Source organism: Gorilla gorilla, chromosome 4 (genome assembly GCF_029281585.2).
Source record: "Gorilla gorilla gorilla isolate KB3781 chromosome 4, NHGRI_mGorGor1-v2.1_pri, whole genome shotgun sequence".
NCBI lineage: Eukaryota > Metazoa > Chordata > Mammalia > Primates > Hominidae > Gorilla > Gorilla gorilla.
This window is the reverse complement of record NC_073228.2, coordinates 15,892,930-15,918,100: the sequence shown is the minus strand read 5'-3', so window position 1 is coordinate 15,918,100 and position 25,171 is coordinate 15,892,930. Positions and strand designations below refer to the sequence as shown.

The 25,171-nt window shown below is 49.1% G+C and overlaps 2 protein-coding genes across 2 annotated transcripts in view; one reads left to right on the top strand and one right to left on the bottom strand.

Annotated features, from left to right (window-relative positions):
- Nucleotides 1-15,825, bottom strand: part of SRP68 (signal recognition particle 68) — a 33,577-nt gene extending 17,752 nt beyond the window's left edge. The window contains exons 1-8 of the mRNA XM_031011535.3: nucleotides 15,223-15,825; nucleotides 13,309-13,375; nucleotides 10,182-10,295; nucleotides 6,913-7,108; nucleotides 4,683-4,765; nucleotides 4,303-4,412; nucleotides 3,501-3,583; nucleotides 599-739 (exon numbers count right to left, since the gene is read on the bottom strand). Of these exons, the coding sequence (XP_030867395.2) occupies nucleotides 599-739; nucleotides 3,501-3,583; nucleotides 4,303-4,412; nucleotides 4,683-4,765; nucleotides 6,913-7,108; nucleotides 10,182-10,295; nucleotides 13,309-13,375; nucleotides 15,223-15,556 (1,128 nt within the window). The 5' untranslated portion in view covers nucleotides 15,557-15,825. The remainder of the gene's footprint in view (nucleotides 1-598; nucleotides 740-3,500; nucleotides 3,584-4,302; nucleotides 4,413-4,682; nucleotides 4,766-6,912; nucleotides 7,109-10,181; nucleotides 10,296-13,308; nucleotides 13,376-15,222) is intronic.
- A 5,235-nt stretch (nucleotides 15,826-21,060) lies between these two features.
- On the top strand, nucleotides 21,061-23,754 carry GALR2 (galanin receptor 2). The gene is made up of 2 exons (XM_004041034.5): nucleotides 21,061-21,428; nucleotides 22,853-23,754. The coding sequence occupies exons 1-2, from the start codon at nucleotides 21,061-21,063 to the stop codon at nucleotides 23,646-23,648; spliced, it is 1,164 nt and encodes a 387-aa protein (XP_004041082.1). The 3' UTR covers nucleotides 23,649-23,754.
- The last annotated feature ends 1,417 nt before the right edge of the window (nucleotides 23,755-25,171 follow it).

The window sequence follows — 25,171 nt, the reverse complement described above, 5'->3', positions numbered from 1 at the left end:
AAAAGAAGCTCCAATAAGTGCCCCCATCACTGTCTATGTCATACAAAGGTTACCAGGATGTCTTATCTTTTAGGATGCATTTGGTTGTTCGCACCCACCAACAGGTAACTATGTCGGTAGGCAGTATCAAGTGATAACAGTTTTGCATGAATATTACATGTACACCGCACACAAAACGACATTCTGGTTTAACCAGGCTATCCTGCAAAGCCCCAGGACTAAGAGGTGAACCCTTTAGGGCTAGGAGGTTACGACAACATGTCAGAGAAACTTCAGAGACATAATAGTTAAGCTGCTGCACCACCTGCTGGGCCAAATGTGACCCCTTACTTTAAGCCAGCCTCTAATGCCTCCCATTTTTATGTTGATGACTGTTGCTGTCAATTTCTTTGCCCTCTAAACATTAAGAATTCCTCTATAAACTCAGTTTTCAAAATAATTTTATTCAATAAGGCACATCTCCGTACTTACCAAATCCAAAACAGCATTAAACGTTTGTTTTGTGAGAACTGAATACCAACGAGCCAGTACATCTTAAACACACAGGACAACCTTCAGACACATACAGAAGACAGCACAGTAAGTTCTTCCTCCTCACCTGGACAATAGCTGCTTCGTTATCAGCCAGTCCTAATAAGAAAATGCGCACTTTGTCAATCTTCACTGGAACCGTTCTCCCTCTCCACTCCACTTCACTCATGGTAGCTGCCTGTTTGGCTCGAGTCTGAGTGATCAAAGCCTGAAAAATAGTTTAAAAAAGTTAAAGCTTTAACTGGGGATATGAGTGATGGAGGTGAAAATAAGTGGAATCTATCATTTGTCTCTTTGTATAACCAACATATTATACTCCATAGAAAGCAGAGTATACACCAATTTCTTTCATTTTTTTTGAGACAGTCTTGCTCTGTCACCCAGGCTGGAGTGCAGTGGCGCTATCTAGGCTCACTGCAACCTCTGCTTCCCAGGTTCAAGGAATTCTCGTGCCTTAGCCTCCTGAGAAGCTAGAACTACAGGCACACGCCACCATGCCCGACTAATTTTTGTATTTTTAGTAGAGACGAGGTTTCGCCACGCTGGCCAGACTGGTCTCAAACTCCTGGCCTCAAGTGATCCACTTGCCTCAGCCTCCCAAAGTGCTGGGATTACAAGCATGAGCCACTGTGCCCGGCCTCTTTAATTTTTTTAGTAGACAGGGTCTTGGCTCTGTTGCCCAGGCTGGAGTGCAGTGGCTCAATGACAGCTTACTGCAACCTCCAACTCCTGGGCTCAAGTGATCCTTTTGCCTCAGCCTCTCGAGCAGCTAGGACTACAGGTATGTGTCACCATGCCTGGCTAATTTAAGAAAAAAAAAATCTTTTTTTTTTTTGAGACAGAGTTTCACTCTTGTTGCCCAGGCTGGAATGCAATGGCATGAGCTCAGCTTACTGCAACCTCCACCTCCCAAGTAGCTGGGATTACAGGCATGCACCACCACATCCAGCTAATTTTGTATTTTTAGTACAGACGGGGTTTCTCTGTGTTCGTCAGACTGGTCTCGAACTCCTGACCTCAGGTGATCCATTCACCTTGGCCTCCCAAAGTGCTGGGATTACAGACATGAGCCACCGTGCCCGGCCTCTGAAAAAAATTTTTTTTGTAGAGGTGGGGTCTCACTGTGTTGCCCCGGCTGGTCTTGAACTCCTGGGCTCAAGTTATCCTTTCACCTCAGCCTCCCACAGTGCCAGAATTACAGGTGTGAACCACCCTGCTGGCCACCAATTTCTATTTGTTTTAAATTTCTCCCTGGTATCATATATTTTAGTTACAGAAATTCAAATATTAAAAGGACATAACGGAAGGTTAAAAAGAGTAACACTAAGTTTTGGTAAGGATGTAAGGAGAAAAGCATATCTGTATACACTACAAGCAGGAATGCAAATCAGTAGAAACTTAAAGACATTTGTCAGTATGTATCAAGTTTCCAAACCATTTAATTCCAGTTTTAGGAATTTATCCTAAGGAAATAATCAAGAATGTGTGCAAAATCTGAGGACATGGACATTCATGGTAATACTATTTACCACTTAATGAACAATGAATGGTTAAATAAAACAGACTTCTATGCAACGGAGTACCATGCAGCCATCAAAGGATGATGGTGTATGGCTGGATAAGGTGGATCATGCCTGTGATCCCCTGTGATCCCAGCACTTTGGGAGGCTAAGGCGAACAGACTGCTTGAGCGCAGGAGTTCGAGAATGAGACCAGCCTGGGAAACAGAGCGAGACTCTGTCTCTACCAAAAAACAAAAAAAAGTTAGCTAGGAGTGGTAACCTTCACCTGTAGTTCCAGCTACTCAGGAGGCTGAGGCAGGAGGATCACTTGAGAGCAGGAAGTCAAGGAGCAGTGAGTCAAGATCAAGCTACTGCACTCTGGCCTGGGCAAAAGAGACGCTGTTCAAAAAAATAATAATAAGTAAGCCGGGCGCGGTGGCTCACGCCTAGAATCCCAGCACTCTGGGAGGCAGAGGCAGGTGGATCACGAGGTTAGGAGATTGAGACTATCCTGGCCAACATGGTAAAACCCTGTCTCTACTAAAATACAAAAATTAGCTGGGCGTGGTGGCGGGCGCCTGTAATCCCAGCTATTTGGGAGGTTGAGGCAGGGGAATCGCTTGAACCTGGGAGGTGGAGGTTGCAGTGAGCCGAGATTGCACCACTGCACTCCAGCCTGGCGATAGAGCAAGACTCTGTCTCTAAATAAATAAATAAATAAATACGGCAACCATGTGGTTTATATTTTCCCCCGATCTTTTGTATTTCTTGCTTTTTCTATATTACTTGCTTAGAAAATAAATGTAATGAGGTTAAACAATTGAATACTTGGCCGGGAACAGTGGCTCATGCCTGTAATCCCAGAACTCTGGGAAGCTGAGGCGGGCAGATCACTTGCAGTGAGCTGAGATCACGCCACTGCACTTTAGCCTGAGCGACAGAGTAAGACTGTCTCAAAAAAAAAAAAAAAAGAATTCTTCAAGTGTTAATTGAAAAAAGTTTTTTGGGCCAGGCGTGGTGGCTCATGCCTGTAATCGCAGCACTTTGGGAGGCTGAGGCAGGCAGATCTCGAGGTCAGGAGATCGAGACCATCCTGGCTAAGGCGGTGAAACCCCATCTCTACTACAAATACAAAAAAATTAGCCAGGCATGGTGGCAGGCGCCTGTAGTCCCAGCTACTTGGGAGGCTGAGGCAGGAGAATGTCGTGAACCTGGGAGGTGGAGCTTGCAGTAAGCCGAGATCGCGCCACCGCACTCCAGCCTGGGTGACAGAGCGAGACTCCATCTCAAAAAAAAAAAAAAAAAAGAAAGAAAAAGTTTTTTGTTCAAACTTTTAGCAAATGTAGCTATTTGCTAATACAGATATAAATATCCATATATTAATATCAAATATCCCTAGGGGATTATGAATTACTCCTTCTGGACTTTGTCCAAAGACTTTTCACAAAAATGTACATACTAGATTACCTCCAATTTTTCAGCCAAGAGACCCTCAGTGCCCCCAGACCTCAATCTCATCTGCATGAGTTCATTGATGGCTGACTGGTCCCCTAAGAGAGAAAGACAGGAAAATCTTCAAGGGTCTGGTCTGTTTTCTTGAGAATCACTAGATTCAACTCAGACTTAAAGAGCTCTTCCCCCTCCACATGCTACTTCAATGAATCTGCAGCACAATCTGTTCTCTGAAGACAAGTCTTTTATAAAGAATGAAATTGACTGGGGCAATGAAAACACTCCATATGGTATATAATGGTAAATACACATCACGAAACATTTGTCCAAACCCATAGAATGTACAACATCAAGCGTGAACCCTGATGTAAACTATGGACTTTGGGAGATTATGGTGTGTCTATAAAGGGCCATCAATTGTAACAAATGCACCCCTCTGGTGGGGGAAGATGCTAATGGGAGAGGCTATGGATGTGGAGAGATGGGGTTACATGGATCTCTGTATCTTTCTCTCAGTCTTGCTGTGAACCTAAAACTGCTCTAAAACAGTAAAAAATGAACTCAGCCGGAGACTCAAGACTGCTCTTCGGGGGTACACAGCACAGCAGGACAGACACAGAAGCAGAACAGTCTTCTATAATTTTGGGCAGGGCTGGCTTCAACAGTTCTGCTTCTGCCATCAACCAAAACTCAGGTCAATGATGGAGGCAAGGGAAGAAGAAAGTTACATCAACTCTCTAGGCTCTCTGAATTGAGCTCCCAATAGGCCATCTGTCAATGTTCAAGTTGAGTATAATGCCTTGATCCCTGCTCTCACCAATATTATATGCACAATAGCGGATGTTGGGTGAAATCTCTTCCACACGTTGGTTATACAGCACAGCCTGCTCCTCTGTGAAAGCACTGGCTAGCTTCTCATAGATAGTTCTGCGAGAAAAGAAAAGCCAGGTTTTACATCAGCCTTATATAAGAAAAACTCATGGGGAACACTGACTAAAAACAAATTATGGCCTTTTGAAGCTCTCCTACCAACTACCATAACTGGCATGTTCTAAGGTTGAAAGAGAATCATCAACATTTCTATAGGAAAGAAAAGTCACCCTCACTTTCACAGAAACAATCCACTATCTGATCTGCAGCTTAAATTTGACTATCTGTAATTAAAACTGGCCACAGCCTTTGGACTATAGGACTTACTTGCATTTGTTAAAAGCCTCAATGGCAGCTTTCCATTCTTGATGTTCAAAACGTAGCATTCCTGAGAGGTAAGCTGTGTAAGCCTGTGAGGAGATGGAAGAGGAGGAACTGCTTCAACAGCAAACCTGTGCTCCCACTCAATCTTCCTTTATTGGCTTCTAACTTTGATATCAAGAATATGGATATGGGCCAGGTGCAGTGGCTCACACCTGTAATCCCAGCACTTTGGGAGGCCCAGGTGGGAGGATCACTTGAACCCCCAGTTCAAGACAAGCCAGGGCAATATAGCAAGACCCTGCCTCTACAAAAAAATTTAAAAATAAGAATAAATTTTAAAAAAGAAATAAAAAAAAGAACATGGATATGGGCTGGGCATGGGGCTCACACCTGTAATCCTAGCAATTTGGGAGGCCGAGGCAGGAGGGTTACTTGAGCTCAAGAGTTCAAGATCAGCCTGGGCAACACAGCAAGATCTCATCTCTACCAAAAATTAAAAAAAAATTACCCGGGTGTGGCCAGGCGCAGTGGCTCATGCCTGTAATCCCAAAACTGGGAGGCCGAGGTGAACGGATAACCTGAGGTCAGGAGTTGGGGACCAGCCTGGCCAACATGGTGAAAACCTGTCTCTACTAAAAATACAAAAAAATTAGCTGGACATGGCGGCAGGCGCCTGTAATCCCAGCTACTTGGAAGGCTGAGGCAGGAGAATCGCTTGAACCTGGGAGGCAGAGGTTGCAATGGGCTGAGATTGCACCACTGCATCCCAATGTGGGTGACAGAGTGAGACTCTGTCTCAGAAAAAAAAAAAAAAAAAAAATTTAGCCAGGTGTGGTGGTGTGCACCTCTAGTCCCAACTACTCAGGAGGCCATGGCAGGAGGATTGCATGAGCCCAGGAGTTCACAGCTGCAGCGAGCCACAACTGTGCACTCCAGCTTGGGACACAGTGAGACTCTCTTTCTAAAAAACAAACAAAAAACCCAAACAAAGAATATGGAGATATATATATATATATATATATATATATATATTTTTTTTTTTTTTTTTAAGATGGAGTCTTGCTCTGTCCCCCAGGCTGGAGTGCAGTGGCACAATCTCAGCTCACTGCAAGCTCCGCCTCCCGGGTTCACACCATTCTCCTGCCTCAGCCTCCTGAGTAGCTGGGACTACAGGTGTCCGCCACCACGCCCAGCTAATTTTTTGTATTTTTAGTAGAGACGGGGTTTCACCGTGTTAGCCAGGATGGTCTCGATCTCCTGACCTCGTGATCTGCCCACCTTGGCCTCCCAAAGTGCTGGGATTATAGGCGTGAGCCACTACGCCCGGCCTAAGAATATAGATATATTAATCACAGGTTGATTTTTAAAGAGAAATACGTATTTAACCGATAAAATGTGATACATAGGCAATTTATTATGATTCATTCACTTCCCAGGAAAGAACTTCAAAAGAAGGAAATTTGTTTTCTGCATTTTACTTAACAATGATTTTCTGAGCTATAACATAAGCATCAGAAGTTGAATAAAACCTTGCAATATCTACCATCTCTTTTTTAAAAAACTCACTTCCAAAAAAAAGTTTACTTTGTGAACTTTCCAGGTACAAGATTGTAAGCTTTCATCTATATATCAAAAAATGACCTTTCTTAAAAAGTTACAGCTAGATGGCCACATGCAGTGGCTCACGCTTGCAATCCCAGCACTTTGGGAGGCCAAGGCAGGTGGGCGGATCATGAGGTCAGGAGCTCGAGACCAGCCTGGCCAACACAGTGAAACCCTGTCTCTACTAAAAATAAAAAAATTAGCCAGGCGTGGTGGCACGTGCCTATAATCCCACCTACTCGGGAGGCTGAGGCAGGAGAATTGCCTGAACCTGACAGGCAGACGTTGCAGTGAGCTGAGAACGCGCCACTGCACTCCAGCCTGGGTGACAAAGCAAGACTCTGTCTCAAAAAAAAAAAAAAGTTACAGCTAGTTATAAAAAACCAAGAGCTTGGGAATACTCATTCTATTTTATGGAATGAAGCGTTGTCCAATTTTAAAAAAAGGATAAAAAAATCAAGAGCTGATAAACAAAACACGCTAACTTCTCCTCTTAAAAGCAACTTCGGAAAGTTTTTTTCCTCTTCTGACTGTCACTTTCTAACACTAAGAAACTCTGTTCTGTTTAACTGTAGCTTTTTAAAATGTCTTTAATCTCCACAATAAACAAGCTGAATGTTGAGGCACTAACCTGAGCCTCTAATTTGGTCTTGGCATCCACGCGATTGCTCTCACACAAGCGTTCCAATTCCTCTGCATGTTTCACGGCTTTGCGTAGGCGAGATAACAAGTGAAACCGTTTTCGGGGTTCAGTGTTGGCTTCCTGTTTCAGCTGCATGGCGTAGCTCCAGGCTCTTTCAGCATCCATCAGAACCAGAAGCAAGTATCTAGACCAGAGACAGAAGTGGGGAGACAATAAAGGCCATCAACAGACCCAGATATTCTCTGAGGTGTAATCTTCGGCTTCTCGGCTTTTCTTTCTACTCTCCCTCCTTTGCCGCTCTCAAAACAACTCTTCTGATATTCTCAGCCATGACTCTAAACCAGTATCTCTATTCCCAACCTGGGCTCAATCTCAGGTTTCTCATCATCTACTAGACACATCTCATTGAAAAGCCTCTACCACCTCAAACACAGTAAATCCAGAATCGTGACCTACCCCTCCTGAATGTTGTCAAACAGACACAGTCTAGGCACACGATCTGGCCTCATTTTTGAATCAACACCTCCTTCATCTCAATCCAGTTAGAAAAGTCCTTAAGAGGCAGTATATTGCCTGGGTGCAGTGGTTCACACCTATAATCCCAGCACTTTGGGAGGCCGAGCCAGGCGTATCACCTGAGGTCAGGAGTTCAAGATCAGCCTGGCCAACATGGTGAAACCCCATCTCTACTAAAAATACAAAAATTAGCTGGGTGTGTTGGTATGCGCCTGTAATCCCAGCTACTTGGGAGACTGAGGCAGGAGTATCTCTTGAACCCAGGAGGCGGAGGTTGCAGTGAGCTGAGATCACGCCACTATACTCTCGTTTGGGCAACAGGGCAAGACTCCATCTCAAAAAAAAAAAAAAAAAAGAGGCAGTATATTAAAGTGGTGATAAACAAGAGCTCCAGAGCCCGGGACAGAATCCCAGCGCCACCGCTTACTAGCTGTGTGACTGTGGGCAAAGTACTAACCTTTCTGCGCACCGCTCTCCCATGTAGTAATACAAATGACACATTTAGACCAGAACCTGGCACTTACTAAGTGCTCAGTAAGGTCGTTACCTACTTTATTATTATACTGGTGAATCTTTCTTTACTGCCTTGATCAATCTGTCTTAAACTTCAGCTTAACCTTGTCTCTTCAGAGTAAAGGATCTTGCTATCATAAGATAGTCCAGGCTCGGTGTAGTGGCTCATGTCTGTAATCCCAGTACACTGGGAGGCTGAGGTGGGAGGATCACTTGAGGCCAGGAGTTTGAAACCAGCCTGGTCAGCACAGCGAGATCCCATCTTTACAAAAGAAAAAAAGAGAAAAGTTAGCTGGGCATGGTGGTACATGCCTATAGTCCCAGCTACTCAGGAGGGTGAGACAGGAGTTGTTCAAGGCTGCAGTAAGCTATGATCCCACTGCTACACTCCAGCCTGGGTGACAGTGAGACCCTGTCTCAAAAAAAAAAAAAAAAAAAAGGGAGAGTCCAGATTTCTCCCAACTGGTTCTCATGAGATTTAATCACTACATCCTGCTGCATCCTATTATGGTCTCCAGGCTCTAGCTTTCTGACTGTACACACCAAGCTGACAACCTTTTCACTGCCTGAGTAGCAGCTAACAAGTGTCCAGAGCTTTACAGTTCCTAGACTGCATGCACGGATACCAGGGCATGCTGCTTCCCCCAACACAGAATGTTCTTCACTCTCGCAAATCCTTCAAGGTCAAGCCTCCTCCATGTGGGCTTACTGAATTCCCTGTCAAAAGCCTTCAAGCTCAAGTCTCCTTTCCAAGGCTTCAGAATGCTGAACAGTAAATGATATACAACATTGCACTTTTACTGTAGCATTCCCTGGTTTGCACTGACCAACATTTTCCAATACGATGAAAGTCAATGAGGTTCAAGGACCATGCCTCCTCTCCTTCTATATCTAGTGTGTCTCACAACTACTCTGTTGATGTAGCACAAAGCAGCTCTAAACAATACCTATGTGAATGGGCATGGCTGGGTTCCAATAAAACTTCATTTACACAAAAGGTGGCAGCAGCGTAATTTGGCCCGTAACTGTGAGGAAGACCCGGGGGCCTTGACTACATGTTGCCTGACAGACTAAAAATTCTTCAGCAAATGCCAAGCGCTGGTGTATTCAGCACTGAAATGCCAGACTCTTCTATAATAATTTACACACCAGCCGGGCGCAGTAGCTCACGTCTGTAATCCCAGCACTTTGGAAGGCAAGAGGTGGGTGGATCACCTGAGGTCAGGAGTTCAAGACCAGCCTGGCCAACATGGTGACACCCTGTCTCTACTAAAAATACAAAACTCAGCTGGGCGTGGTGTCACGTGCCTGTAATCCCAGCTACTCCAGAGGCTGAGGCAGGAGAAGCTTGAACCTGGGAGGCGGAAGTTGCAGTGAGGTGAGATCACACCACTGCACTCCAACCTGGGCAACAGAGTGAGACTCCGTCCCAAAAAAAAAAAAAAAAAAAATTACACACCACTCAACCACTCAATTTCATTAAGATATACTGATATATGCATCTAGTTTCAGACATTGAAATTTATATTCTAGAAACCTTACCTAATAATCTATTAGATTCTAATCACTGACTTCAACATTTGCCATCCCAACAGGTTTTTTTTTTTTTTTTTTTTGGTTTTAAAAAGCAGAGTTTAATAGGCAAGAAGGGAGAATGAAGAAACTTCCCTGTACAGAGACAGAGGAAGGGGGGCTCCAAAGCTGAGACAGTGAATCTCACCCCCTCCTTTTTTTTTGAGATGGAGTGTCACTCTTGTTGCCCAGGCTGAAGCGCAATGGTGTGATCTTGGCTCACTGCAACCTCTGCCTCCCGGGTTCAAGTAATTCTTGTGCCTCAGCCTCCTGAGTAGCTGGCATTACAGGCGCCTGCCACAATGCCTGGCTAATTTTTATATTTTTAGTAGAGTAGGGGTTTGCCATGTTGGCCAGGCTGGTCTTGAACTCCTGACCTCAGGTGATCCACCCGCCTTGGCCTCCCAACGTGCTGGGATTATAGGCGTGAACCACTGCACCTGGCCCCAACACAGTTCTTGAACAACCTAATGAATCTCTTTGAGCCTCAGTTTCCTTGCCTTAGAACACAGGAATAGTAAACAATGCCCATCCCACAGAGCTGCAAAGAGTCACCAGAGATAATTAAAAGGTTTGGCATGAAGTCTACCACATGTCATTGTTCAATAAATGTATTAGCAAGAAGTAATTTGCAAGTAGCATGGAGCAGTCAATACCTGTTATCGGTCAGAAGCTCTTCAGTCACTTTCTTCCCTGTGAATTTGTGTCTGTTCCCCATCTTGAAGTTGAGTGTTTTTCGAAGACGTCTTTGTCTACGGGAACAGTAGCCCCTGTAAGAAACCACAAACAAAACTCACTCAGCCAAGCTGAGAGTATTTCGAACAATAAATTCTGCAATAAGGCAAGGTCAAGGGTCAATGGTTTGGGGTATTATACTTATGGTTACTAGAATTATCACATATCAGCTTCCAAACATTTTTTTCTTTTCTTTGAGACAGAGTCTGGCTCTGTCACCCAGGCTGGAGTGCAGTGGTGTGATCTTGGCTCACTGCAGCCAGGCTCAGTCAATCCTCCCACCTCAGCCTCCTGGGTAGATGGGACCACAGAGGTGTACCACCACACTTGGCTAATTTTTGTACTTTCTGTAGAGACAGGGTTTCACTATGTCACCCAGGCTGGTCTCGAAGTCCTTGGACTCCAGCAATCCGCCCACCCCAGCCTTCCAAAGTGCTGGGATTACAGGCATGAGCCACCATGCCCGGCCCTAAACATTTATTGAACAACTAAAACATGGAGGGCAATATGATTGGTATTATAGGAAACACAAAGAGATGGAGGACACAGTGCCCATGTTCAAGGAACCCACATTAAAATTGAGGAGAATCATGCAGAGAAAATGGCAACCAAGAAAACAAGGCAAATGTCAAGTTGAAAGGACATGGGTAATCATTCTCTTGTTAGCACCTTCGGCTGCAGTGGACTGATGGCGGGGCCTAGAATGAGGGGCTGGGTGCAGTGGCTCACACCTGTAATCCCAGCACTTTGGGAAGCCGAGGTGGGCGGATCACCTGATGTCAAGAGTTCGAGACCAGCCTGCCCAACATGCAGAAACCCCGTCTCTACTAAAAATACAAAATTAGCCAGTTGTGGTGGCACATGCCTGTAATCCCAGCCTACTCAGGAGGATGAGGCAGGACATTCGCTTAAACTCAGGAGGTAGGGGTTGCGTTGAGCCAAGATTGCACCATTGCACTTCAGCCTGGGCAACAACAGCAAAACTCCGTCTCAAAAAAAAAAAAAATTAGCCAGGCATGGTGGGCGGGCGCCTATAATTCTAGCTACTCGGGAGGCTGAGGCAGAGAACTGCTTAAACCCGGGAGGTGGAGGTTGCAGTGAGCCGAGAACACGCCATTGCACTCCAGCCTAGGCAACAGAGCAAGACTCTGTCTGGAAAAAAAAAAAAAGAAGAAGAAGAAGGAGGAGGATTCTAATGAATGTAAAGAAAGCAGGGAAAGGGGCATCCTGAGGAAGACTAGGATGACACCAAACATATGGAGAAAGAACTGCAGGCAGGTCTGAAGAAAAGTGAGGAAGCCAATTAGGTTATCGCCAAGAAGCACTACAAATGTCACCTCTATGCCAAGCCTCCTCCTCTATGCTCATGTAGCTCTTTATTCTTCCTTCTATTACAGTGTGTGACATTATAATTATGTTCTCACATAGTTGTCCACTAATATAAATCCCTTTAGTGCAGGGAGAATTATTTTTTTGAGACAGAGTCTCACTATGTTGCTGTTGCCCAGGCTGGGCTTGAACTCCGGGGCTTAAGCAATTCTCGGGCCTCATCCTCCCAAGTAACTGGCACTACGGCATGTGCCACCATTCCAGCTAGGATTTCATTTTTAAATTTTCCACAATGCCTTACCACAGTGTCTAATATGCAGATGTTCAATACATACATTTTGACTAAATTAGTTTAAAATATAAATAAATAAATAAATATATATAATTGCACCAACCTTTAAGTCAAAGTAATACAGCACATAGTTTACAATACAAAATGATATTTCAATACTACTTCAGGGGGCCAGGCGTGGTGGCTCACGCCTGTAATCCTAGCACTTTGGGAGGCTGAGGCAGGCAGATCACTTGAGGTCAGGAGTTCGAGACCAGCCTGTCCAACACGGTGAAACCCCATCTCTACTAAAAATACAAAAATTAGCCAGGCATGGTGGTGCATGCCTGTAGTCCCAGGTACTCGGGAGGCTGAGACAGGAGAACTGCTTGAACCCAGAAGGTGGAGGTTCCAGTACACCAAGATTGTGCCACTGCATTCCAGACTGGGTGACAGACCAAGACTCTGTCTCAAAAAAATAAGTAAATAAGTAAAATGAAATAAAAATAAATAAATAGGCCAGGCACGTTGGCTCACACCCATAATCCCAGCACTTTGGGAGGCTGAGGCAGGTGGATCACCTGAGGTCAGGAGGTCAAGACCAGCCTGGCCAACATGGTGAAACCCTGTCTCTACTAAAAATTAGCCAGGCGTGGTGGCATGTGCCTGCAGTCCCAGCCACTCAGGAGGCTGAGGCAGAAGAATCACTTGAACCCGGGAGGCGGAGGTTGCAGTGAGCCGAGATCGCGCCACTATACTCCAGCCTGGGCAACAGAGTGAGACTCCGTATCAAAAATAAATAAAATAAATACTACTTCAGCATCTCAGTCAAAGCTACCAGGGTATAGACTATTTAAAAGGAAAAAAAAAAAAAAAGAAATAGGCCAGACACGGTGGCTCACGCCTGTAATTCCAACACTTTGGGAAGCTGAGGTGGGTGGATCACCTGAGGTCAGGAGTTTGAGACCAGCCTGGCCAACATGGCGAAACCCCATCTCTACTAAAAATACAAAAATTAGCCAGGCATGGTGGCACATGCCTATAATCCCAGGTACTCTGGAGGCAGAAGCAGGAGAATCACCTGAACCCAGGAAGCATGGGCTGCAGTGAGCCAGGATTGCGCCACTGCACTCCAGCCTGGGTGACAGAGTGAGACTCCATCTCAAAAAAAAAAAAAAACAAAAAACAGCTACTCAGGAGGCTGAGGCAGGAGAATCGCTGGAACCCAGGAGGTGGAGGTTGCAGTGAGCCAACACTGCGCCACTGCACTCCAGCCTGGCGACAGAGCGAGACTCCATCTCAAGAAAAAAAAAAAAAAAGCAAACAAACAAACAAAAAAAACAATGCTCTAGACTTTCTAGTATATTTGCTGATACAGCAAACAGGATATTAACAAAAGCAAAGCAAGTCCCACAATGATTTCCAAACATCTTGTATGTGATACTAACCTGTACCTCTGAAAATCTCCATGCCGTAAACCATGCTGCTGCTGGGATTCCTTAATAATCTGAAGAACTAGAGTCGAGATTAAGGAAAATCTTACGATGGCAAGAATCCAAACAAATCAAAACCTGTACCGTCAGTCTATATCTGTGTCAAACCACAACACATTAAACATTTGTGAAATATAGCCAGGTACAGTGGCTCATGCCTGTAATCCCAGCACTTTGGGAGGCCGAGGCGGGTGTATCACCTGAGGTCAGGAGTTCAAGACCAGCCTGGCCAGCATGGTGAAACCCCGTCTCTACTAAAAACACAAAAAATTAGCCGGGCGCAATGGCTAGCACCTGTAATCCCAGCTACTCGGGAGGCTGAGGCAGGAGAATCGCTTGAACTTGGAAGGCAGAGGTTGCAATAAGCCAAGACAGCGCCACTGCACTCCAGCCTAGGTGAGAGTGAGATTCAGTCACACACGCACACGCACACACACACACACAAATTTGTGAAATATTTAGTACACTAGTGAGATCTTTTGTAACCATTTTCAATATCTATCTTGTCACAGGATAGGGCTAACCTACAGAAAAACTGATTGCCTGAACTGTTACTACTTGCAAACTGAAAAAGGAGGGCACTACTGGCCACTGGAAACTGCCAAAACCCAGTTTAAATTAAGCTGACGGATTCTAAATGCTGACTATAATTGGGGTGCTTCACACCAATTAACACCTAGACCCCACATTTTATTCATTCAGATTCAGGTTATAAATGACATGTACTAAGCCTCCATTTACATAATCTCCAACACCTGCCAAATCTAACTTTCCTTAACAGCTGTGATGCTTAGAGAGTCTATGATGAGCACATGTCAACCAAGCTAGGCTACAGTTTGCATAAAAGTATTAAGGTTTTTCTTTTAAAAGAAGAATGACCAAATTCTCCTTTTAATAATCTTAAAATATTTAAGATTATGTACTAAACTTTAGAAAGTCCAATGACCTTCATCTATATAGGTATAGTTTTAATGTTTCCTCAACACTTCTCTAGAGACATATTTTAAAATAGTGAACGCTAAAAGGACTCTTTAAATTACTAAAAAGGGACAAAGAGATATAAAGGTCTCAGTAAAATCAGGGCTTGCTAACGTCTACTTGGAACTATTACCACTAATTCAAAAAATTTAACTCCAAACCCCTGAGAACTTTAAGCACATTAAGATGTCAAGTTGAATGTGTTATCTCAGAAACTCGCCTACATTTTCTCCATTTGTTATTCATTTCAAAAGGTCACAAACTAGTACCACAAGCACTTGGTTGAGATACACACTGATGGAAACTAGAAACCGATTCCTCCAGCTTACACGAATGACTGTCAGCAAGATAAAATGCCTACAGACCGATCAGAAAAAAATGACACAATCGATATTAACTACGGTAACTTACAATCAAAATGGGCAACAAGCTTTTCCTGAGTCAATCTTTACCTCCACTTTCAAAGTATCAAGCTGTAGGTTTTACTACTCAGTCTACGACGACTGTCAGACAAGAGTATTAAGCCAAATGTCAAGACTGCAGTTTCCTCTCCCCAGTTCAGTGGCTCAAGGTGCCAAAGCAAGGTGCTCAAGGAGTCACTTGGTCACAAGCCCTCCAACTGGACAACTGCGGGGCACCAGGGAAAACCTGCCTGATATCCCAGTGCCACCGGAAGAAACGGACCTAGCCAGGACGGCGAGGGGGACACGAGGAAAGACTAGTTGAGAGACAGACCCCCCGGAATTCTGAGCACCAAAAGGTAAGGGCGAGAGAAACTGCAACCCTCGGCCTCTCCTGCCAGGACTTGTCGGGACCCGCCGCCTCTCCCGCCCCCAGCCCTCCAGTTCGACACGTAATCATTGCGAGTTAGGCCCGATTACTCTAGGATACTCTCCAAACTCAGGCTATCCCCAAATTCTTTGTTTGCCTTCGATCCGGCCGAAGGGCGTTCGTTTTCTTTATTTTCTTCCCCTCCGGCACCACGTCCACCGCCGCTACCGCCGCCGCCACTGCCGCCGCCGCCGCCTGGGACCTGCTTCTCAGCAGCCATCTTGCCCCTGCGCCGCAGAGCAAGACGGGATAGGGGAGGCGGGACGACCTGGGCGGGTGAGAGCTGGACCTGCCTGGCCGGGCTGATGGGATAGCGGCGGACTCCGCCGCCGTCGGCCCTTGCTGCAGCAGGGCGCCATGTGCTGGAGCGCGCCTGCGCGAGGGATCCTGTCATCCCGGGTCCGGAATTGTGGCTGGCTAGGTGGGGACTTGAGGCCGCAGTGAGACCGTGGCTGCTGAGATCTCAGGGGCAGTCCCACCTCCCACCCACTAAGGGCGGAGAACCGGAGGTGGACCCCACGTCCTGCATCCTGGACTGGGGATCTGGTTCACGTCCTGCCCAGCAGAAAGCAGGAGACCAAAGATACTGGATTTCGGGGTGTCTGCATCCCCAGGGACTCAAGAGATGGGGTCCTCCCTACCGGAACGGGACACCCCGTCCGTAAGGGACACGCCTCTGCCTGCCCTTTCCTCTGAGGCTGGCCGTAAGAAAGCCAAGCCGGAGGAAGCGCTGCGCAGTCAGCAGACGGTGTCCTAACGGGGGGACTTTCTCAGACCGCTTGGGGCCGTGGACCACTGCACTTTGGGGCCGTCAGTCCAAAGAGGGAGAAGTGTTGAGACATGGGAAAATATGAATTTTTGCTTTGCACCTTCTAGAGTCTGAGACCTGGGATTCCAATCCCCGCTCCGTCATTAGCGGCAGGGACATGTTGGGCAAGTAACTTAATCTCCCTGTAAATCTGTTCCTTCATCTATGAAATGGGGATAACCAATTTAAGTGGTTGTTAGGAAGATTAAATGACGGATTTTTTTTTTTTTTTTAAGTAGAGTTTCGCTCTTGTTGCCCAGGCTGGAGTGCAATGGTGCGATCTCGGCTCACTGCAACCTCTGCCTCCTGGGTTCAAGCCATTCTCCTGCCTCAGCCTCCCGAGTAGCTGGGATTACAGGCGCCTGCCACCACGTCCCGCTAATTTTTGTATTTTTAGTGGAGACGGGGTTTCACCATGTTGGCCAGGCTGGTCTCGAACGCCTGACCTCAGGTGATCCGCCTGCCTCGGCCTCCCAAAGTGCTGGGATTACAGGCGTGAGCCACCGCTCCCGGCCTCAGAGGTCAGGCGTTCCAGACCAGCCTGGCCAACATGGTGAAACCCCGTCTCTACCAAAAATACAAAAATTAGCCAGGTGTGCTGGCGGGCACCAGTAATCCCAGCTACTCGGGAGGCTGAGCGCTTAAAACTCAGGAGGTGGAGGTTGCAGTGGGCTGAGATCGGGCCACTGCACTCCAGCCTGGGTGAGGGAGTGAGACTGTCTCAAAAAAAAAAAAAAAAAAAGTAAGTGTCTGGCCAGGTGCGATGGATCACACCTGTAGTCACAGCACTTTGGGAGGCCAGGCTGAAGATTACTTGAGGCCAGGAGTTCAAGACCAGCCTGGGCAACATAGTGAGACCCCTGTCTACACACACACACACACACACACACACACACACACAAATAAAATTAGCCAGGAGTGGTGGCACCCACCTGTGGTCCCGGCAACTTGAGAGACTGAGATAGAAGGATTGCTTCAGCCCAGGAGTTTGAGGTTACAGTGAGTTATGATCATGCCACTGCACTCCAGGCTGGGTGACAGAACAAGACCCTATCTCTAAAAATAAGTAAATAAATTTTTTTAAAAAGTAAGTGTCCCAAATGTTCATTGATAAGTGAATGGAAAAATAGAATGTGGTATAATGATACAATGGAATATTATTTGACCATAAAAAGGAGTGAAGTGGCCAGGCGTGGTGGCTCATGCCTGTTATCCCAGCATTTTGGGAGGCCGAGGCAGGTGGATCACCTGAGGTCGGGAGTTCAAAACCAGCCTGACCAACATGGAGAAAACCCATCCCTACTAAAAATACAAAATTAGCTGAGTGTGGTGCGCATGCCTGTAATCCCAGCTACTCAGGAGGCTGAGGCAGAAGAATTACTTAAACCCAGGAGGCAGTGGTTGTGGTGAGCCGAGATCGTGCCATTGCACTACAGCCTGGGCAACAACAGTGAAACTCCGTCTCAAAAAAAAAAAAAAAAAAAGGAGTGAAGTACTGATTATGCTACAATGTGGATGAACTTTGAAAAACATCATGCTAAATGAAAGAAGCCACACACAAAAGGCCACATATTGTATGATTTTGTTTATATGCAATGTTAAGTATAGGCAAATCTGTAGAGACAAAAAGTAGATCGGTGGTTGCCTGGGCCTGTGGAGGTGGGGTGGGGATGGAGATGGGAGATTGGAGACTAAGGGCTAATGGGTATGAGTTTCTTTTCCTGGGGAAGAAAATGTTCTATAAGTGATTGTGGCAACTGTCACACAACTCTGTGAATATACTAAAAGCCAAATGAACACTTTAAATGGGCAAATGGTATGATATGTGAATTATATTTCTATTTTTCTCTTCTTTTTTCTTTTTTTTGAGACAGAGTCTCACTCTGTCGCCCAGGCTGGAGTGCAGTGGTGCAGTCATGGCTCACTGCAGCCTCCACCTCCCAAGTTCAAGCGATTCTTCTGCCTCAGCCTCCCAAGTAGGTGGGACTACAGGTGCATGCCACCACGCTTGGCTAATTTTTTTTTTTTTTTTTGTATTTTTTAGTAGAGACGGGGTTTCACCATATTGGCCAGGCTGGTCTCGAACTCCTGACCTCGTGATCCACCTGCCTCGGCCTCCCAAAGTGCTGGGATTACAGGTGTGAGCCACTGCACCCAGCCATGATATGTGAATTATATTTCGACAAAGCTGTTACCCAAAAAAAGTGGGATTATGTTAGTCCTCTAGTCAAAACCATGCACTGCCACCTCATTTTATGGAGACTACATGCCACAATCCTTAAATTGGGGGAGAAAAAAATCCCTACACGCTATGTGTCTCATGTCTCCTACCAATCCCCTTGCTGGTTCAGCTCAGGTCATACCATCTTCCCTGCCTCAGGAACACAGGCACGCTCCTACCTTATGGCCTTTGCACTGGCTGTGGTCTCTCTCTCTGAAATGCTTTTCTGGCCAGGCACGGTGGCTCACGCCTGTAATCCCAGCACTTTGGGAGGATGAGGCAGGCGGGTCACCTGAGGTCAGGAGTTTGAGAACAGCCTGGCCAACATGGTGAAACCCCATCTCTACTAAAAATACAAAAAAAATTAGCTGGGTGTGGTGGTGCATGCCTGTAGTCCCAGGTACTCAGGAGGCTGAGGCAGAAGAATTGCTTCAGCCCTAAAGGCGGAGGTTGCAGTGAGCTGAGATCGCACCACTGCACTCCAACCTGGGTGATAGAGTAAGACTCCATCTCAAAAAAAAAATAAAAAAGAAAAGAAAGAAAATAAATGCTCTTCCCCTCCATATTCGCTTTGCTAGCCCATCACCTCCTTCAAGTCTTTGCTCAAATGTCAACTTAATGAGGTCTGCCTGACCATCCTGCTTTAAAGTGTACCATCACCACCACCCTGGTACTCCCAAATCCCCTTACTCTAAACTACTTTTCCCACAAGTACTTATCAACTTGCAATAGCTTAATACGTTATGTTTATTGTATGTCTCTGTTGCTAGAAAGTTCACGGAGGACCTTGATCTTTGTAGAGCTCACTGGTATAGTATATCCTAAGGACACAGAACAGTGCCTAGTAAGGAGCAGCTGCTTAATAAATATTTGTTGAATAAATAAATGGTAAGCATCTCATAAACACAAACTGTTATCTTCCTGTTCAATGAGTAGGCAGGGCAGGGCAGGGGTGTGAATAAGGTTTCCTTACCAAGAGGAGGGGGTAGCTGGGCTCCTGAGAGGCTTTTTTCTTGGGGGAAAAAAGAGGAAAAAGAATATTCTTGACACTGGGCCCTAGGGACCAGGACAGGGGAAGGTGAGGCAGAACCTGCAGAGACAGAAGGTGGTGATTTTCAGACCCAGCGGACTGCGAGGCTTAAGTTCTACTTAAATAGTAATGATTCATTGTCCCAAATGCTTGATGCGGAAACAAATGTTTAAGTTTTATTGCAACCTAAACGCCATCCAGGGAAATGCTGCTTGTGTGTGGAACTCTACTATATATTTTTTGTTTTGTTTTGTTTTGTTTTTTTGAGACGGAGTCTCACTCTGTCGCCCAGGCTGGAGTGCAGTGGTGCGGTCTCGGCTTACTGCAAGCTCCGCCTCCCAGGTTCACGCCATTCTCCTGCCTCAGCCTCCCAGGTAGCTGGGACTACAGGCGTCCACCACTATGCCCGGCTAATTTTTTGTATTTTTAGTAGAGACGGGGTTTCACCGTGTTAGTCAGGATGGTCTCGATCTCCTGACCTCGTGATCCGCCCGCCTCGGCCTCCCAAAGCGCTGGGATTACAGGCGTGAACCACCGCGCCCGGCCCTGAACTCTATTTTGAATTTCCTCAAGGTATACGGAATAAGGTCAGGAGAAAAAGAATAAGGATCTGATGCATTCAGATTTAACTAACTCTCCCATACATCTCATTCCTTTCTCAGCAGATCCCTCTTAGAAGGAAGTGTTACCATTTCCTTGTTACAGCTGAGGAAACTGAGGCATGGAGCCAAAGACAGAGCCTGACACAATAGATGCTCAGTATATTGGATTGAATTGGAGGGAAAACGTTCAATGGATAAGAGAAGGGAAAAAGGTGGCCGGGCTCGGTGGCTTACGCCTGTAATCCCAGCACTTTGGGAGGCCGAGGTGGAAGGATCACTTGAGGTCAGGAGTTTGAGACCAGCCTGGCCAACATGGTGAAACCCCATTTCTACTAAAAATACAAAAATAAGCCAGGCGTGGTGGCGGGCGCCCGTCATCCCAGCTACTCGGGAGGCTGAGGCAGGAGGATCGCTTGAACCCGGGAGGCGGAGGTTGCAGTGAGCCGATATCGTGCCACTACACTCCAGCCTGGGCGACAGAGTGAGACTCTGTCTCAACAAATACAAATACAAAAAACTAGCCAGACGTGGTGGCGGACGCCTGTAGTCCCAGCTCCTCAGAAGGCCGAGGCAGGAGAACCGTTTGAACCTGGGAGACGGAGGAGGTTGCAGTGAGCCGAGATCGCGCCACTGCACTCTAGCCTGGGCGAAAGAGCCAGACTCCGGGGCCCCTCATCCGCCTCCGCCCCGCATCTCCTCCCCCCGATCTCCCAGGGGTCCTCTTTTGAGGGCACCCCAGCCCCTCGACGGTCCCGGGATATCCTGCACGCCTGCCAGGCTGCAGGGAAGCGCCGAGGCGCGCGGAGTGCGAGGTCCGTGCTCCCTGCGGTGCGGCGCACACGCAGGGTCCGGGGTCGACCCCTCCACCGCTCCGGCGTCTGCCGGGGAAGTCAGTCCGCCTGGTCAGCCCAGAACCCCGGACTGCGGGGGCTGGAGCTCGGAAGCAGGCACAAGCGCCACTCTCCGCCTGCGCCGTGGAATGCGCGCCGGGACCACTCCGCAGCCCTTCCCCCAGCGCCGCCGGCCGCTGCTGGGGACAACCTCGCCCTCCTGTCTCTTGCTCCTCCTCCTGACCCCAGCGCACCCCCATCCCCGCCCCAGATGCGGCAAGGCTCCCTCCGCCTTCAGCCCGGCAGAGTCGCACTAGGAGTTGCAGCGGCCGCAGCCCCGGGAGCTTCCCGCTCGCGGAGACCCAGACGGCTGCAGGAGCCCGGGCAGCCTCGGGGTCGGCGGCACCATGAACGTCTCGGGCTGCCCAGGGGCCGGGAACGCGAGCCAGGCGGGCGGCGGGGGAGGCTGGCACCCCGAGGCGGTCATCGTGCCCCTGCTCTTCGCGCTCATCTTCCTCGTGGGCACCGTGGGCAACACGCTGGTGCTGGCGGTGCTGCTGCGCGGCGGCCAGGCGGTCAGCACCACCAACCTGTTCATCCTTAACCTGGGCGTGGCCGACCTGTGTTTCATCCTGTGCTGCGTGCCCTTCCAGGCCACCATCTACACCTTGGACGGCTGGGTGTTCGGCTCGCTGCTGTGCAAGGCGGTGCACTTCCTCATCTTCCTTACCATGCACGCCAGCAGCTTCACGCTGGCCGCCGTCTCCCTGGACAGGTGAGCCAGCGCCTTGGCCTCCATGGGAGATGGGCATCCACGCGGGGGATGGAGCGGGAGGCGGGACCGGGGATCAAGAAGGGACGCGCAGAGTGGGACAGGACACTAAGAAGGCAGTGGAAGACAAGCGGGCGCGGAGGAGGAAAAAGAGGAATAAGAATGGGGGACCGTGGTGTCCCTCGGTTAGATGCGTCCTGGGGCCTGGAAGCCTGGAGAATGTGGCTCTCCAGCGCCGCCCGTGCCTGACAACGCGCAGCGTTTCCCAGTACGACGCGTTTGTGCGCGTTCATCTCGCTTGAGCTTAATGCCCCCGTGAGGGTGGGATAGGAAAAAGTGCCCAATGCCCCCGTGAGGGTGGGATAGGAAAAAGTGCCCAATATACAGAAGAGTTGAGTTCCTAAGTAACTCGCTCAGAGTCGCCAGCCAGGGATCGGGTGCGTGAAGTGACCGTCTGTCTCCTGCAGCCAACTTCAGGCGCCTCCACTGCGCTCGCTCGCCTCCAAGCCACGGTTTGGTTGGTTGGTGCAGCTGGCTCAGGTCCAGGCTGTGGATCTTGGGTCCTTTGCAAGGATCCACTCCGGAGTCCCAGCGAGCGTGCCTAAAGGTCCCTACCTCAGTCCCAGCCCACTCTGCCTCTCGCCTCCAAACAAAACAAAACAAAATAAAACCCAAAACAAGTCAGGGGCCGGGAGAGGAGCGTGCCCTAGGGTTCTTCCTCCCCAGCCAGAGGAGAGCGAGAGAGGCACATTCGGGAGAGCGCGGGACTCAGGTGGAGCTTGAAAGGACACTGGGATGGTTCCTGGGGAGGAAATCCGGGTATTTCCCCTCTCCCTCCTCTGGAGAAACAGAGAGGCGAAGCCAGACTGCCCCCACACCTCCTGTAGCCACTGAGCGCGAAGTGCGTTGGTTCCGAGCGCGCTGGTGGGATCTACAAAGCTCGCATTCTCTCAGGAATCCCCTGAGAAATTAACTGTCCCTTGCCCAACATGTCTTCTCCAGGCTGTCTGCTAGAGCCTCAGGCGCCTCCGCCCTCCCTCCCGCGGCACCGTAACCAGTGGGTAGTCACAGCCTCCCGGAGCCCATAGCCGGTTCTCCAACCTTTAGTCTTCAGTGGCTTTGGGGTGCCCTCTCAGTGGAGACTGTGGTTGCAGTCCCCGGGGGCAGCGGGAGAATGGCTTGAAGGCACACCTTTCCTGCTGCCGGGCCCGCCCCATTTCCAGGCTCCGCTGAGTGTCTGGGACACTCTGGGAGGCCCCCACCTCCGCCCTCACGCCGAGCCTCACCGCCACCTCCTCTGTGTGCGGTGTAACCATGCGCTAAGGACCTTCCTCGAGAGCAGCCTTGGGACCGAGGTGCAGGGGTCGCGGCCCGCCAGCGTGAATGCGCCCGCTCAGCCGACGTCTCCCTTCCCGGTCTGACCGCAGGTATCTGGCCATCCGCTACCCGCTGCACTCCCGCGAGCTGCGCACGCCTCGAAACGCGCTGGCAGCCATCGGGCTCATCTGGGGGCTGTCGCTGCTCTTCTCCGGGCCCTACCTGAGCTACTACCGCCAGTCGCAGCTGGCCAACCTGACCGTGTGCCATCCCGCGTGGAGCGCCCCTCGCCGCCGCGCCATGGACATCTGCACCTTCGTCTTCAGCTACCTGCTTCCTGTGCTGGTTCTCGGCCTGACCTACGCGCGCACCTTGCGCTACCTCTGGCGCGCCGTCGACCCGGTGGCCGCGGGCTCGGGTGCCCGGCGCGCCAAGCGCAAGGTGACACGCATGATCCTCATCGTGGCCGCGCTCTTCTGCCTCTGCTGGATGCCCCACCACGCGCTCATCCTCTGCGTGTGGTTCGGCCATTTCCCGCTCACGCGCGCCACTTATGCGCTTCGCATCCTCTCGCACCTGGTCTCCTACGCCAACTCCTGCGTCAACCCCATCGTTTACGCGCTGGTCTCCAAGCACTTCCGCAAAGGCTTCCGCACGATCTGCGCGGGCCTGCTGGGCCGTGCCCCAGGCCGAGCCTCGGGCCGTGTGTGCGCTGCCGCGCGGGGCACCCACAGTGGCAGCGTGCTGGAGCGCGAGTCCAGCGACCTGTTGCACGTGAGCGAGGCGGCGGGGGCCCTTCGTCCCTGCCCCGGCGCTTCCCAGCCATGCACCCTCGAGCCCTGTCCCGGCCCGTCCTGGCAGGGCCCAAAGGCAGGCGACAGCGTCCTGACGGTTGATGTGGCCTGAAAGCACTTAGCGGGCGCGCTCGGATGTCACAGAGTTGGAGTCATTGTTGGGGGACCGTGGGGAGAGCTTTGCCTGTTAATAAAACGCACAAACCATTTCACATACAGTGACAGCGCTGTTTCGCGTTTCTCATTGTCTTGAGACTCTGTGGGAAGAAGCCTCTGGGGCTTCACAGAGGGGCTCCCTAGGGGTAAGTGCAGGACCCTTTGCAGAGCTACCAGGAAAGAGGGCTGACCACACCTCAGGCAACCGGGTTACAATCCGCATAAAAATCTGAGTCTGTGGAGCGTGCGACAGAGGCAGGCAGATTGTTTAAGGCGTTCGATAAAGTTGGTTGATGACAGACACAGATGTGTGTTCCCAGCCGCATTTGTGCTCTGGTGTGTGACAGGTCTGTCCTTGCCTGCTTTCAGCTCCCAGGGCCCCTTTGAGTCTGGGCAGCCCAGTCAGTCCCCGTCCATTTTTGGCCTTAGCTTTTCCTTCCCTGGCTACATCTGGGCCAGGATCAAGTCTCTAGTGGCTGTTTCACTCAGCGGGGGCCAGGAAAGTCTTTCCCTGGCAGGTTGGGCTCCAGGTGCACAGCACTGCTGGGCTGGCGCAAGCTGAGAATCCACTTCAGGACAAGAATGTCCCAGGGCTTTGCTCATGAGTTGGCCTTTACCTGTTGTCAGGTAGAACTCCCTTCCCAGGGCTTTTTTTTGCTTCTGTTTTTTTTTTTTTTTTTTTGGTTGTTGCTGTTTGTTTTTCTTTTGAGACGGAGTTTTGCTCTTGTTGCCCAGGCTGGAATGCAATGGCACAATCTTGGCTCACCACAACCTCTGCCTCCCAGGTTCAAGTGATTCTCCTGCCTCAGCCTCCTGAGTAGCTGAGCTTACAGGCGTCCACCACCATGGACGCTAATACGGCTAATTTCTGTATTTTTAGTAGATACGGGGTTTCACCATATTGGCCGGGCTGGTCTCAAACTCCTGACCTCAGCTTCCCAAAGTGCTGGGATTACCAGAGTTCTTTTGTTCTTTTTGTTGTTGTTGTTGGGGGGAAGTGGGGTGGAAGGCAGAGTCTCGCTCTGTCGCTCAGACTGGAGTGCAGTGTTGCAACCTTGGCTCACTGCAACCTCCACTTCCTGGGCTCAAGTGATCCAGCTTCAGCCTCCTGAGTAGCTGGGACTACAGGTGCATGCCACCACGCCCAGCTAATTCTTGTGTTTTTGATAGAGACAGAGTCTCCCTATGTTACTCTGGTCTCAAACCCCTGGGCTCAAGCAGTCCGCCCCCCTTGGTCTCCCAAAGTGCTGAGATTACAGGCATAGCCACCACGTCCAGGGTTCTTGAGCCAAGGCTCTTTACACAAAATCACTTCAGTGTTTAAGGAGAGCAAGGAGACTCTCAAGGCTGTCCCCATCTCACATCGTTAAGCACAGAACACTCTGCCCAAAGATTTGGGTCTCAGGTAGGCTGGTGTCAGCCACTGAAATGCAGGGGACACTCGTGGGCCCTGATTGGAAGTACAAAGTCAGGGAGAGG

What these genes read in the sequence shown, in the direction of transcription:
- GALR2 (XM_004041034.5), top strand. Translation starts at nt 21,061, where the DNA reads ATGAACGTCTCGGGCTGCCCAGGGGCCGGGAACGCGAGCCAGGCGGGC. An exon ending in GCCGCCGTCTCCCTGGACAG is followed by an intron (nt 21,429 to 22,852) that starts GTGAGCCAGCGC and finishes GTCTGACCGCAG; the next exon opens with GTATCTGGCCATCCGCTACC.